Source organism: Ictalurus furcatus, chromosome 26 (genome assembly GCF_023375685.1).
Source record: "Ictalurus furcatus strain D&B chromosome 26, Billie_1.0, whole genome shotgun sequence".
Classification (NCBI taxonomy): domain Eukaryota; kingdom Metazoa; phylum Chordata; class Actinopteri; order Siluriformes; family Ictaluridae; genus Ictalurus; species Ictalurus furcatus.
In genome coordinates, this window is record NC_071280.1 from 15,829,897 (window position 1) to 15,845,023 (window position 15,127).

Below are 15,127 nucleotides of genomic sequence, written 5' to 3' on the forward strand. Positions count from 1 at the left end.
AAATAGTAACACATCGACTACATGGGAAAAATGTAGCCACGTATCATAAGCGTTTTCCATCTGAACTGGAACGGTGAAGTTATCTCTTCTGTAAGGCCTGTCCTGGTATTTACCTAGAATGCGAGTGCTGATTGCGAATCAGGAGGCTGTGTCTGTATAATTTTGCTCGTTATGATGTAAAAGGCTTGGCTGATCTCCGAGATTTGAAAGTAAAAACATGAGAGCCAATTTGAATGAGGAACTGGTTTTCCTCGCCTGAGCTGCTTTATGAAAAGGCCTCCTGGGCCCCCTGAGAGACCTGTATCTGTGCAGTCAATTGATTCAAATGCTTTGTTTTATTCATGTATAATAAGAGGACTCGTTTGCTTCAGGCATGCAGAGTTGCCTTCATTTCTCGTCTGGCTGTAAATATTTCAGGTAGACTGATGCGAGCAAGTCAGGGAGAGGGGCAGCGTAGTCAACAGAAACTCGGGAGCGCATCTGGCTGAGTAACAGCCTGCAGAGAGGAAGACTTACGGATGTGTCGGAGAGGCGGACAGGTCCATAAATGCACACACACACACACACACACACACACACACACCGTCTGGTGTCACTCACAAGTAGCAGCCAACCTGTGAGTACATATTTAAACAGATTCTCACACTCCTACCTAGCCATGTTGAAAATGCAGCCAGATTTTGAGCTCACGTGTCACAGGATTAGACAGCTCTCAATTACCTAAATTATGACCAATAAATATGACTCCATCACATTTTTCCCCCCACATGACTGGCTCCCTGAAGACCAGAGATTAAATAAGGATACGATCTGCACTTTATTTGCTCGATTCAATAAGAAAATCAGTTCCTAATACTACAAAAATGGCCAGTAACATCACTACAAGCGTTGCAGTTGCAACAAACTACTAGCACGATCAAAGCTGTTCACGCTATAAAAGAATCAGCAGTTATTAAGATAGAAATTTCCTGTCTAACAAATTATGAAGACTGCATCAAAAAAGACAAAAAAAAAACAAAACAAATAGAAAAGTAACTCAAATATAACTCAAATGTAACCTAAAGGGAAGGAAAAACTCATAATTGAGTAAGTCAAGTGACAAGACAGAGGTTTAAGACACTTTGTTCTTAAAACAAACAAGAAACAAGCAAAACAAAACTGAATTAAGGATAACGAAGTAACACTACTACAACAACAAAACCTGAAATTAAACATCACCCAAACAGAGTAGTAATATTTAAACACATGTATGACATTGACTACGTTTACATGGACAGCAGTAATCTAATTACTGACCTTATTCTGAATAAGACGATATTCTGTTTAAGGTGTTTACATGATTAAGGTGTTTACATAAGTACGCGGTTTCCACTACGGTGTGATTACGGTGTTTACATGTCTGTAATACACCTCGATAATGCGACTAAAACAGGAGTACTCCACACGTCTTAATTCCATTCGTGTTTACTTCGAGTATGAATTTAATCGGATTAAGGTAATAAAAAATTGCTGTTTACATGCTAGTTTCTTAATCAGAGTATCGTCTTAATCGGGTTCATATCAGATTATTGTTGTCCATGTAAACGTACTGAATGATACAGGAATTATACTCAGATTTGTGGCAAAGAAATGGTCTAAGTGGACAGTGCGATGCTTTGCGAAGACTAAACGACTACCGGTACGTGTTCACGTGAACGTTTTGTGGCCGCATACCACCGCATGGCCTCCCTCTTCTTTAATAAAAGTAGTAATAATGTCTATATAAATAGAATACAATAATAGTATAGTGTAGATAATCTTCTAACAATAATTACGTGCTTCTATTATTTTAAATTTGGTTATGCCAAATCAAAAGTGAAGCCTTCTCCTGATAAAGTCTGTACAAACACAAATGGCAAAACTGGATGAAAGCATACTGTGGAGCATGCTTTCATAAATAGCTGGGAAACAAGCTGCAGGTAAATGGTTAATGGAACACTTTTCTCCAAAGCGCTTTACACTGGTTCTCATTCACCCATTCACACACACACTCACACACCAATGGTAGCAGAGCTGCCACGCAAGGCGCTAACTTGCCATCGGGAGCAACTTGGGGTTCAGTGTCTTGCCCAAGGACACTTGTGGAGTCGAGTGGGCCGGGAATCGAACCACCAACCCTACGATTAGTGGACAACCCGCTCTACCACCTGAGCCACAGCCGCCCTAATGCTAATGCTAATACTTGTTGTACAATCTTGTCCCTTCCAGTGCACATGTTGCACTTTTTTCTGGGGACATACTGTAACACATTAGGAACCAAGCTAGTGATTACTGATCCATTGCATAGAGGAAGCAAATTTGAGAAAATTTATTATACCTGATGGGTAAACTTCAAAGGATGTCTAATTGTCCAGTGGTTAAGATTACACAGAAACGAATTACTGCACATCAACCCAGTCAGTGACAGAAAAATACTTAGGAACTCATTAAATTGTCTGACATGCATTAATAAACACTCAGATTCAAGTCCATAGCATCGAGTTGTAAGATACAGACTCATGCACCCGTATTCTAAGGAAGTTTCCCTCTCAGCAAGTTTCACGTACACAAACTCATCAGAAACCACTCTGGCTTGAGTTGAAAAATGTGTGTGAGCCCAGGGCAAGACCTGCTTCCCTGACTGAAAAAATTGTGTTTGAAATCAACAGACTTAGTAGTTCCGGACATGTATAGGAAAAGCGTTTAGACAAGCATGACTCCGTCACTGCAACTCCTCTAAATATCTTGTTTTAGGTTTCGTTATGAATTATGGCTTTGCTCCTGCTATCCATAATGCAGAACATTCCATCTATCATCATAATCAGACTTCACATAAACAGACTTCGGATTGGGCAGTAGGGATTAGACAGCAGGAATTGGACCGCAGGGACCGAACAATATAGAATAGACTGAAGGAATTACACAGTATAGGCTGAAATGTATGGTTTCGACAGTTGGGTCTGTATGGTAGGGATTAAACAGTTGGGACTGGATGGTAGACATTGGACAGAAGGAAAAGTACTTTATGTATGGTCAATGGGGAATTGACAGTAGCTAAAAATTGGACTGGATAGACAGTAAGGAATGGACAAATGAGAGTGGGCAACAGGGACTTAGATGTAAAGGGACATTTGAGAATGGTAGAATTACACAGTAGGGATTAGATGGTTAAAGTGAGAAATAAGGGCTCAGAGAGGTGGAATTGGCCAGTTGGAATAATTGTATGGTAAGGATCAGATAAAAAGGATTACACAATAGGGACTGGTCATTTTTTTTTCTCCATTATAGAGGAATATAATGATTGGTGAGTGGTCCATGTGTGCAGTAGTGTAAGTGAGATAGTTAGCTTCAGCACTAGGAAAAATAGATTTTTAAGGACATTTTTGGTAAGTCTTTCTTAAGTTTCAGTAGAAAAGTGTGTGCATTCTTAGACGTACGTACCCTTAGACTCAAACTCAAGGACACAGGCTCTTGAACACACAATTTCACATAGCCTCCAACTTACACGCACATACCTTGTCATTTAATTCATATTGAAAACTGTGTCCATACCCAGACTGCTAAATGCGCTGATAATCAGCTCTGGATATATATTATAGGAACTGTCAAATTTCATATGTTGCCTCCAACAACACAGTGTCTCCTCCAAAGACCTTGATTCAGGCTTCATTGTGAATTATGAACGTGCTTCCCGCCACCCATAATGCCAAATAATCTATCCATCATGCTGATAAACACGCAATGTGAATAACAGAGCGATGAGCACATGCTCTGCCTATAAAGTACACTGTAAAGCAGTGAAACAGCATGTTGTGCTGAATGTGGACAAATGTCCTGGTGCAAGACAAGTACGATTAAACAGTCAGGATTGGATATAAAAGTAATTTTATAGTAGGGGTTTTTTTTAAAACCCATTTTTCTCCCAATTTGATTATTCCCAAAAAATACCTAGCTCTGCCAATCACATGCCAACCAGGGATGGTGAAATGCTTAATGATTAAGCAGTAGAGCCGCAAAGAGCTCGGAAATCACCGTGGGGATCAGACTGTAGGAATGGCCAGTAGGAGTTAGGAATAGTAGGGATTGGGCAATAAGAATCAGACACTAGGCATCTGGCAGTAGAAATTAGACAGTGAGAATTAGACCATAGAGATGTGGCAGTAGGCATGTGGTGTACATATTGCACCCACTATAGACTGGAGTTCACAGGGTTTTTTTTTTCCAAGGTGAGGTTGGACTGTGGAGAATGGATTGTTGGGATTGGACAGCAGGGCTGGACAGTAATGATAAGACTCTTGGGATTACACATTAGGGATTAGACTTTAGGGTTTGGAGAGTTACAGGTTGTGTGGTAGGGTTTAATTAGTGGACAGTAGGGAATGAATAGTTGGGGTCAAACATTAGGGATTGGACAGTTGGCAGTGTTGCCTGGACAACAGGGACGAGGCAGTAGGGATCTGAAAGTACAAATTAGACAGTAGGAATTGTAAAGTAGGGATATTAATGTAGATATATGACAGTAGGGATTGAGCAGTAAGGATTTGGCAGCATGAATTGGACAGTAGGGGTTGAGCAGATGGAAAAGCATAGTTGGGATTGGACAGTAGGGAATGAACAAAAGGGATCGCACAGTAGGGACTCGGAAATAGAAACTGGACGGTTGGAATTGGACACCATGAATCACAAGGTAAGGAATCAAAATTTGAGAATCCCCACGTGGGATTTACCAATGTAGATTGGACAGTAGGGGCTGTGCAACCAGAACAACATAGTGGGTTTATACTTTTTTACACATTCACTATATACTTGATAATACTACATACTTGTAATGTATTTCTTCTAATTCACAAAGTATGCATACTGCAAATGTGACCTTTCAGTTTGATGCACTTTTAGAATGTACAGTAGGTGTTAGGTGTCAAACAGAAATTGCATACACCAGTTCTGTTGCACTTTTTGACAGCTAAATATGGGAACACATCAAACCTGAGACACCACTTAAAACAATCATCCTGACATCTTCCCCCAGCTCACACCATCTTCCTTCTCTGAGTCAGACAGAGGCTTTAACAAGCTGAAAGATGCATCAAATGACCTTTTCTGGGACATTTTCCAAATGCACTAAACACAGCACTGGTAGTTTGGGGTTGAGAATTTTGAAACAATTCCATAACAAACTTCTTAGTTGTAATGTGCTACCTTTCAGCACAGTGGAAAAAGCCAGCGGTTTAAAGCAACGCTTGACAAATGAGACAGAATGTACGAGGACCATGGGAGAAAATATTCTTGCAACATGGCAATTGCTGAGCTTGGAAATACAGAAATGCATATAATGTTTCAACCTAATGCCCTGCTACAGGAGTGTGAAATACTTGAAAATGTTGAGAAAGCTCATTTTATTTCACACGTTTTCATGTACAGATCTACTCATGCTCATTATCCATAATGACAAATTCATCGTCACGACTATGTGAATAATGGACTGAGAGGTAGGTGAGTATGGAGCATATTCTGAGTATGGAGCAGATTAAATGCCTTGCGTCACATGACCCCAGTAAGACATTTGGGATTGAGCAGTAGGGACTGAAACCACAGATTTGGCCTGGTGAAATCCATTTCTTGCAGTGGAGCAATGAGGTATAGTCAGGGGTATAATACGCATCCTGGTTCAGCCTCATGATTTATAGTTTATTATACCACAGTGCTTCTCGAATCTGATTGGTCAGAAGGTGTTGATTCATTTCCTATAACAGCATCTCTAACAGCTAGTTCCGGCTGCAAAGCATTTCAGGTTTATATCACGACGCTTGTTCTAATAAGTTATTGTTTCTATAGTAGCAGCTCATACACAGGGACTTGTATGGTAGAGGCTACATATAATCTAAGCGTAATTATAAATTTACGTGCTAAACACTAACACTGCATACGTTTTCTTCTCCGTTCGGTCCGTTTAGCTATACTACAAGGTCCTGTGGGATTAAAAGTCTTGATTTTATTGGGCAGTCTCCAACCCACGTGCATGTTTCAGGAATTAGTTTAAGAGAGGAAGAATAAATAATGTCTAATAGCCACGCAAGAGTCGTTGTGCAGTACAGAGAGAATCATAGACACAGGCCATTCCTGATTTAATGCCAGTGAGAGAAAAAAGCGAGGACGAATCACACGCTGAATATAAACGATGCACAATAGATAATCTGAGCCTATTTGTATTCAATCCATATATCACATATATGGCGCCACCTCTAAAATGTTTCAGACAGGTAGTGGTTTTGGTTTTCAGATTTTCTCAGGTGTTGTCTTGGATCTGAAAGGAGCAGTAAGGTCTTAAATAAGGTCTGAAATCAATGCAACGGCGGTACAGAATGAATAAGACGTGGATGTATTAAAACACTCGCTAACCACACGGGCCAAATTCGAGGTTGCTCAATCAAAGACTTTCTTCTTCCACTGAAAATAGACGGTTCATGCTCAATTTGTCATCAAAGCAATTTAGTCTGACTGAGAGTCAAAGAGAACAAAATGGTGGACGCCTACACACACCTTGGCGAGGGATTCTTGGGAGACGAAGTGCTTTTGTCCTAACAAATCCTTTCAATCCCTCAACAAAAAAAAAAAAAAAACCATGAAAAGCTTCAGCAAATTCAGATCTGCCACAAGAGCTAAAATAAATCGAAATCTACTCATGTCAGATTCATTTTCTTGGTTTGTTTTTGCGATATTAATTACAACAAGCTTCTTTTTCGCTAGTCATACACATTTGTAGTGTAGTGTATGAAAACAATAGGTTGGGTGTGCTGCATATGTTGAGTGGAACGGCATAAAAACAGCAGCATGTAGTGAGGGAAAGAATCCACGGAACCGGATATAATGCACAGTTGATTTCAAGGCACTTTAGCTTGTCACAACAGTTTAGATCTGTTCGCTCTTCGTCTCCGTCTCTCTCACTCAAGCTGTCTCCTGGTTTCTCGCTCACTCTCTGTCTTTCTGTCTATCTCAGTGCTTAATTGTGTTTTGATGTTTTTGTGCACTTGTCGTGGAGCTTCATTCTCAGCAGGCGTATACATCCAACCTGCTTATGCTTTATTATGATGCACACACACACACACACATAGTTTTATCCTTCAATCCACCCCAACCTGTCCCCCCCTTCACCAGCACACAGCCCAGCGTGACGATGTTCGGCTGCAAGTGCGTCGGCATGTCTGAAGAGCGCGCAGCTTTACCTGATCTCCGCTGGCCCCCTGCCCTCCTGCACTCAGCCGAGGAAGTAAATATTTGCACGCAATCCTGAACTGCTGAGCGCTGTCTTCGACCCAGCAGTCTCCACAGCATGAAATATTCATAGCCTGCAAGAGTGTGTCTATGTGTGTTTTTTGCGCGAGAGACAGAATACTGTAAAGACTTGTAGAAGACAGACAGGAGACAGAGAGACCTTGACTGAGAGTATGGAAAGAAAAGCCTTAAATTGAGGCTGACAGAGGGAGATGGATATCTGCAGGGATAGAGGGAGATCGAATCGGATTGAAGGAGAGAGGGGAAAGATAGAGATGGAAAGAGACAGAGTGAGAGACGCGGGTGTTCCTCCCATCAGATGGCTCATGTCAGGTTTTTTATTGCACTGTGAATGCGGATGATGATTTTTTGAGCACAGCGGTGCCATTGCTCAGCCCTGACTGACAGCCAAAGGCCTCGAATTCCCATGATTCCACAGGGGCAGAGACAATTCTCTATTTATAGGCCTGGCCAGCAGGGATCAAACAGAAGGGGACTAAAAAAAAACTTCACTCTTGTGAAGTGGGCCCTTGTGCTTGGACATGGTTTTGCATACAGTTCCAATTTGAACTGTTGGGCTTTTATGAATTTATGGCAAACACATTGACTGTTATTCCTTAAAATTGCACAGAAATGGCTACAGATTCCAGCTCCAGATATACCATGTGAACAAATCTGCATCTAATTCATGAAATTGTTGTACAATATCAAAGTTCTTACTCATGAATCATCAGCTATGTGAATACACATAGTCCATTATTTATTTACCTGCCATATAATGAGGCTTTATTGGTCACATATACATTACAGCACAGAGAAATTCTTTTTTCTTTGCATATCCCAGCATGTCAGGAAGTTGGGGTCAGAGTGCAGGGTCAGCCATGATACAGCACCCCCTGGAGCAGAGAGGGTTAAGGGCCTTGCTCAAGGGCCCAACAGTGGCAGCTTGGCAGTGCTGGGGCTTGAACCCCTGACCTTCTGATCAATAACCCAGAGCCTTAACCGCCAAGCCACCACTGCCCCACCCCCCTTTTTCTTTAATGATATACACACAAACCCCTACACTTTACCCTCCTATACATGTCATTTACATGTATAACACACACCTTAATTTATGCAGGTCCCAATAAAAGGAAATCATGCTTCAGACTAGACATCCAAGTTCCAAGAAAAAAAAAGGAAAACATTTCAGTGAACCTGAGTTAGAAGTGCTTGTGTCTGAGGTTGATTTAAAAAAAAAAAAAACATTCTTTATGGTGTCCTCAAAAATGGCAGAGAATGTGAGCACAAAATGAAAGCATGAAATTAAATAAGTGTTATCAGAGTAAAGGATGATACAAGAGGTTTGTTTTATCCAATGCTTTTTTCAAACTGAAATGAATAGTATCATGCAGACAGTATACAGTATATTCAATTACAAAAGTATGCTCAGATTGTTTAAAAAAAAAACAAAAAAAACATTTAAGCCAAAAGAGTTTCCTTACTTCACTGCAGCTAGTTATATTTATAGCTAGATTTTATTCATCCTAGAACTTACTAGATAAGTCAGTTTATAAGTACAGACAATTTCCTATCCTGAGCCGCAGTAGGTGTTTGTAGTGATGAGCCTCGAAGACAGTCCCACATGAGTGATCCTGTCAGTTGTAAGCTAGTAACCAACTGAACTTCATCTGTTATAACACTAGAAAATTGAAATACTGTAACAAACTAAATATGTCTGGTGTTTGGACACTATACTTTCTAGGTAGATGGTTGAAATACAAGTAAAAGAAATATGTATACATGGTCTCTGTTTTCTATCTCCCGATGATGCCACAGGGTAGTGCCAATGGGCCAGCTTCTGTCCTCTGTAAACCACGGTGATGCTAGTGAACCACAGTCGTCTGTTAGCTATCCTAAACAGAACATGGTAATTAGCATTTCCTCTAATCATATCCAGCTTCCCTACGAGCACGAACATGAGCAGCAACTAAAGAAGTTGCTGAATCTGGCCTCAAGTATCTTGGAGGAAGCACGTTTGCAATCATTTTCACAGATTGATAGTTCACAACTGGGAATTGGGAGAAAATTCAAGTGTGTATTTCTGCAGACTGGACTGGACTAGACTGGACTGGACTAGACTTGCATCGCAAGTGGGTGGATACCAGCAAGTTGGATGGGTTAGGGTTAGGGAAGATTGCCCATAGTCATCTGCTGCCAGCAGGTACTACATGTTAACATGCTTGCCATTTTGAGCTAGCCTCAACTATTTGGAGCTGTACCACTTATTTGGAGCTGTACAACCTTTTCAGAGCTGTACCACCTTTTTGGAGTTGTACCAACTATTTGTATCTGTACCACATTTTTGGAGTTGTACCACCTATTTGGAGCTGTAACACTTATTTGGAGCTGTACCACCTATTTCAATCTGTACCACTTATTTGGAGCTGTACCACCTTTTTGGAGTTGTACCACCTATTTGGATCTGTACCACCTTTTTGGAATTGTACCACCAATTTGGAGTTATAACACTTATTTGGATCTGTAACACTTATTTGGATCTGTACCACCTATTTGGATCTGTACCACTTATTTGGATCTGTACCACCTATTTGGATCTGTACCACTTATTTGGAGCTGTACCAACTTTTTGGAGCTGTACCACCTTTTTGGAGTTGTACCACCTATTTGGAATTGTACCACCAATTTGGAGTTATAACACTTATTTGGATCTGTACCACCTATTTGGATCTGTACCACCTATTTGGAGTTGTACCACCAATTTGGATCTGTACCACTTATTTGGAGATGTACAACCTTTTTGGATCTGTACCACTTATTTGGATCTGTACCACCTATTTGGATCTGTACCACTTATTTGGAGATGTACAACCTTTTTGGAGCTGTACCACTTATTTGGAGCTGTACCACCTATTTGGAGCTGTACCACTTATTTGGAGATGTACAACCTTTTTGGAGCTGTACCACTTATTTGGAGCTATACCACCTATTTATAGCTGGCTCTATGCGCCGAGATACATGTCTTAGAAAATCACAAACAGGACAAAAGGCTGAAGGCGAATGTGAGCTAACATGCAAGGCTCGACAAACACAATGAAGCTGATAGCGTGCAATTATGCACAACAAGCTAGTAACAAGTGTCAGGTGTTAGTACTCTGCAGAATGAATGAAAGACATCGTATTTTGCTGTGTCATCTGTACAAAATGAATGTTAGAAATGAGAAAAGCTGTTTATTTGTCCCCGCACTAGCCCAAATGAACATAGAGTTTAGAGCTGCATCCAGGAAGCTCGAAAACCGTAACATTACTGAGGTTAGCGCCGACAGAATGGATTATCTGCTCATCAAATGACTCTTTTCTTCTTTCTCGGCTCGATAGTTTTGACGATTTTAAAATTTCTTTGCTACTTCATCTTCGCCTTAATAGCTTTCAGCCAGTAATGGTGCATGTCTGTAGCGCCGACCTGGCGTAACCATGGAAATGGACATAGGACACTGATAAATATAGTATCAGTGAATTAGTCTACTTGAAATGGATTATTTTGTGGGGGTTAAACAATGTTTTAGTCTGTTCCTGTCATCTGGATAACAACAGCACGGCCGCAAGCAAAAAGTTACAGAAAAGCAAGCAAAAATGATTAGAGTTTAGTGACATTTAGTGTAATGAAATGATTTTTCATTGGATTGCAGTTTACTTTTACTACTATATGTCTGAAAATGTGAGATACCCCAGATATAATGACAAAATGGCACCAAGTGTTCTGCGATCGAAAGATGCCCATCCATCTTAAGGCAAAAGTGCACAAGACAGTTGTCCATCCAATCATTCTGTATGGAGCAGAGTGCTGGCAAGCCACCACGAACCATGAAGAAACACTCCATGCCATGGAATTGCAAATGCTTCACTCTACGCTAGGCCTCACCCGCCTCGACTACATCCACTAACCCTAACGCTAACCCTGCAAGATCATGGGAGTGGCAATAATCAAGGAAAAGATGTACAAAGGATGAATTTGATGGTACGGTCATGTCCTTCGAAGCAGAGCGCATATAGTGGCAAAGATGGCCCTACGGATAAGTCTACAAGGAAAGCGCCCTCGTGATTCGGTCAAAGAAGTGTTGGCTTGACAGACTGAAGACTGAAGGAAGACATGCAGCAGGCGACTGTCAGGCCTGAAGATGCCCTCAACGGAGCTAAGTGGAGAATGGTGTGCAGAAAAGTTGACCCTTGACCCATCAACGTTGGACAGACACTAGGAAGAAGGCCGCAGATATACTGACAGATTATTTTTTTTAAGATTATGTATGAATCCTAATTCTCAAAGCCAAAAAAAACAAAAACAAAGAAAAACAAAGATGGCAGACGATAGCCACGCACAGCTTGCATTTTAAAGCGAAAAAACAAAACAAAACAAAAAAAGCCATGGGAGAGAATACGGGGGTTGGCAGGGCTTGTACATCTTATGAGTCGGAAGGAAAACTTTTATATTGTCTCTGTAGTAGACTTTACAGCTTCATGCTGGCCTGGACGGTTGTGACTTCTTTGGAAAACATTGGCAACTTCACTGAAGATGCTTAATATTTATGTTTCAGAATCAGGGCAGCCGTGACTGGACTGGGAGTAGACTGCTAAACACAATATTAGTTCTTTAAAATACATCTGGCTTACGAGGTGTTGTCTTGCATACGTAGAGCTTTCTTAAGCTGCCTTTGACTTCCTCCATGATCGTTGTTTTCATCGGTCCCTTTCATCATAGTTCTTCGTGTTTGTCGTGAATGCGCTTACATCACAAGATTTATCGCTAAACGTTTCAAATGTCAGGCGTGTACTCGCACACTGGCTAAATCAAATCGCTGAACTTTTCACACTTAATGAGCAGTCGTAATGTGCACCTAACACAAGGAAAAGAGGGGGTAAAATTAATGATGAGAATCAGGTGTGTGTATGTATATATATATATATATATATATATATATATATATATATATATATGAAGAATCAGTTAGTTTTACAATGTTGCTGGCATTTAATCGAAAGCCTTACTCAGACTGGATTGTTTTTACACAGGGAGGTGGGGGTAACGCTGTTATCACTGTATCTCTGGGACTGCGCTTCTCGTTCAAATCTGTCATGTCAGGAATTTTTTAATGGGCTGCGTCTGGAATGTTTACATTGTCTTTTACCTTCTATAAAAATGAACAGCAGAAATAACCCCTGGTGATACTGTACAGTATATGCAGTTCTCCCTCCAAAACTATTGGAACAGCAAGGCCAATTCATTTGTTTGTGCTATACCCCAATGATATTTGGGTTTGAGATCAAAAGATGCATAGGAGACGTGATAACTTATGAGATATGATAACTTTTATTTCCTGGGATTTACTTCTAGATGTTTTAAAGAACATAAAACATAGAATCTTTTCTATCAGACCACCCAATTTGTAGGTACGTAGAAGTATAGGACCAGATAAGTCTTGAAGTAAATTAAACAACACTTAATATTGGGTTGCATATCCCTTGCTTGCAATAACTGCATCAAGCCTGCGTCACTGACATCACCAGATTGTTGTATTTTCTTTTATGATGCTTTTCCAGGCTTTTACTGCAGCGTCTTTCAGTTGTTGTTTGTTTCGGGGGGTAGGAGGTTGGGCTGGGATGTTTTCCCTTCAGTCTCCTCTTCTGGTGATTGACTTGGCCAGTCTAAAACCTTCCACTTTTTCTGCCCGATGAAGTCCTTTGTTGAGTCAGCAGTGTGATTTGTTCTGATTAATTTGGATGCATTCCTCTGTAAATTGGCAGACAAAATGTTTCTGTAGACTTCTGAATTCATTCTGCTGCTACCATTATGAGTTACATCATCAATAAAGATTAGTGAGAATGTTCCAGAAGCAGCCATGCAAGCCCAAGCCATGACACTACCTCCACCATGTTCTCACAGGTCAGCTCATATGTTTTGAATCATGAGCAGATCCTTTCTTCCTCCACACTTTGGCCTTTCCATCACTTTGGTTATTCTCGGTTCCAGAACTTTTCTGGCTCATCTCTGTATTTCTTTTGCGAATTCCAATCTGACTTTCTGATTCTTACTGCTCATTATGTGTTACGGCAAAAAAAAACGACTTGGCCTTGCCGTTCCAATAGTTTCAGAGGGGACTGTATCTGATTCGAAAAGACATGTTGGTTATATCCTGTGGTCAAAAGAGCTTTTGTGCTTTTTCTGCAGTATGGACCCCTTTAGGGAGGGTTCTTTTCTATCGTCTCCCGCTCATATGAAAACAAAATGAAGTAGAATAGCTTAAATGGGTGAAGAATAAAATATAGACAACATTTAAAACATTGTCAGAGATGTGACGTTTGGGGGCTTATTGAATGGATGTTGAATCTGCATGCACTGTGTGTGTGTGTGTGTGTGTGTGTGTGTGTGTGTGTGTGTTCGTGTTCCTAAGGCTATATTAAGCCCCCTCTTTCCTGTTAATTCTTCAAACTCTGCATGCCCCCAGTTATCCTCACTGTCGCAGACAGGTGATGTGATAGGATAGTCCACATAAGAATACTGTAACACACACACACACACACACACACACACAAATATTTTCTGATGTGCCTCAATCATAATCAGTATTTTGGGAATGGAATGGAAAAATAGGAGATCAAGAATTATATATGTTTCGTAAATCAGCATATATATATATATATATATATATATATATATATATATATATATATATATATATATATATATATATATTTTATTATATTTTTTTTTCAGGATTTATTACACTTCCATGGCCCTGACAGTACAAACTGTGTACTCCAATCTCATTGGACACTGTGTCCAACATCCTTTTCATACCTACCTCCTCGTACCACGAGGGTGACCACATGACAAATCTACTACACGGCTCCGGTTGCAAACCTCTCGATGCTAATGAGCACACAAAATTGCTTTTTTGCAGTCCACTGTTGCTTATCATTGCAGACGATTTGTACTGGATGTCATTCAGGTTCCGCATTGGGGGACCGTGTGTGTGTCTGTGCGTAATCTAAGCTTTGCTCCAACATGACAGTGATGTGCAGGACACGGAGGCGGTCAGATGAAAGTGTGAAGTGGTTTTGTTACTATTTTTTTTTCCGTGAGTCATAGTCAAACTAAGCAAAACAAGTCAAAACACAGGCATGTAGCAGAGTTAAAACCGAGCAGAAACGTCAGGGGGCCTCTCAGAAACCAGACACGGCCGGGTGACGCAGTCTAACACATCTAACACATGTAGGCTGGCTCTGTGTGCTATCTCATTAATTGTGCTCAGATTAAAGCTGTGCGAGTTTAGTGGTATTTTAAGGTTGTTACTTGTTCACACAAGAGATAGCGCGACAAATGACACGAGCTGAGATTTTCTCAACTGTATGCAAATTAGGTACAGCACAATAAAGCGACACATCCACACAATTGGCTCGAATAATTCCTCCGAACAAACGTATGGCTTACGTGATCTGATGGTTTTTGTTTTGTTTCGTTTGATATTTCTCCTCTCAGAACTTCAGTTCTTACATGCAATTAGTTCCCGTTTACAGTTTGCCAGTTTACCAGAAAAACTGGTAAGATTTTACAATAACAGTACATGAATAATCATGCACGAATACCTGAATTAATACTTACATGTACTAATCACGAACTAATGAAGGGCATGAGTGAACGGTTGCCCATTTCTCTCTTGTGCGCTTGCTTATGTTTTGGGTCACTGCTCCTCAAAATGTCTGTGCACGGGTTGAGATTAAATAATTGGTGTTTATTATTAGTGCATCTTTCTATATTCGGTAATATACAATTTGAAATTAT

At 40.5% G+C, this 15,127-nt stretch overlaps 1 protein-coding gene across 1 annotated transcript in view; it reads left to right on the forward strand.

Annotated features, from left to right (window-relative positions):
- Positions 1 to 7,192: 7,192 nt before the first annotated feature.
- The window catches only part of LOC128602417 (ephrin type-A receptor 6-like), a 74,919-nt gene continuing 66,984 nt past the window's right edge, over positions 7,193 to 15,127 (forward strand). The window contains exon 1 of the mRNA XM_053616192.1: positions 7,193 to 7,285. Within this exon, the coding sequence (XP_053472167.1) occupies positions 7,193 to 7,285 (93 nt within the window). The remainder of the gene's footprint in view (positions 7,286 to 15,127) is intronic.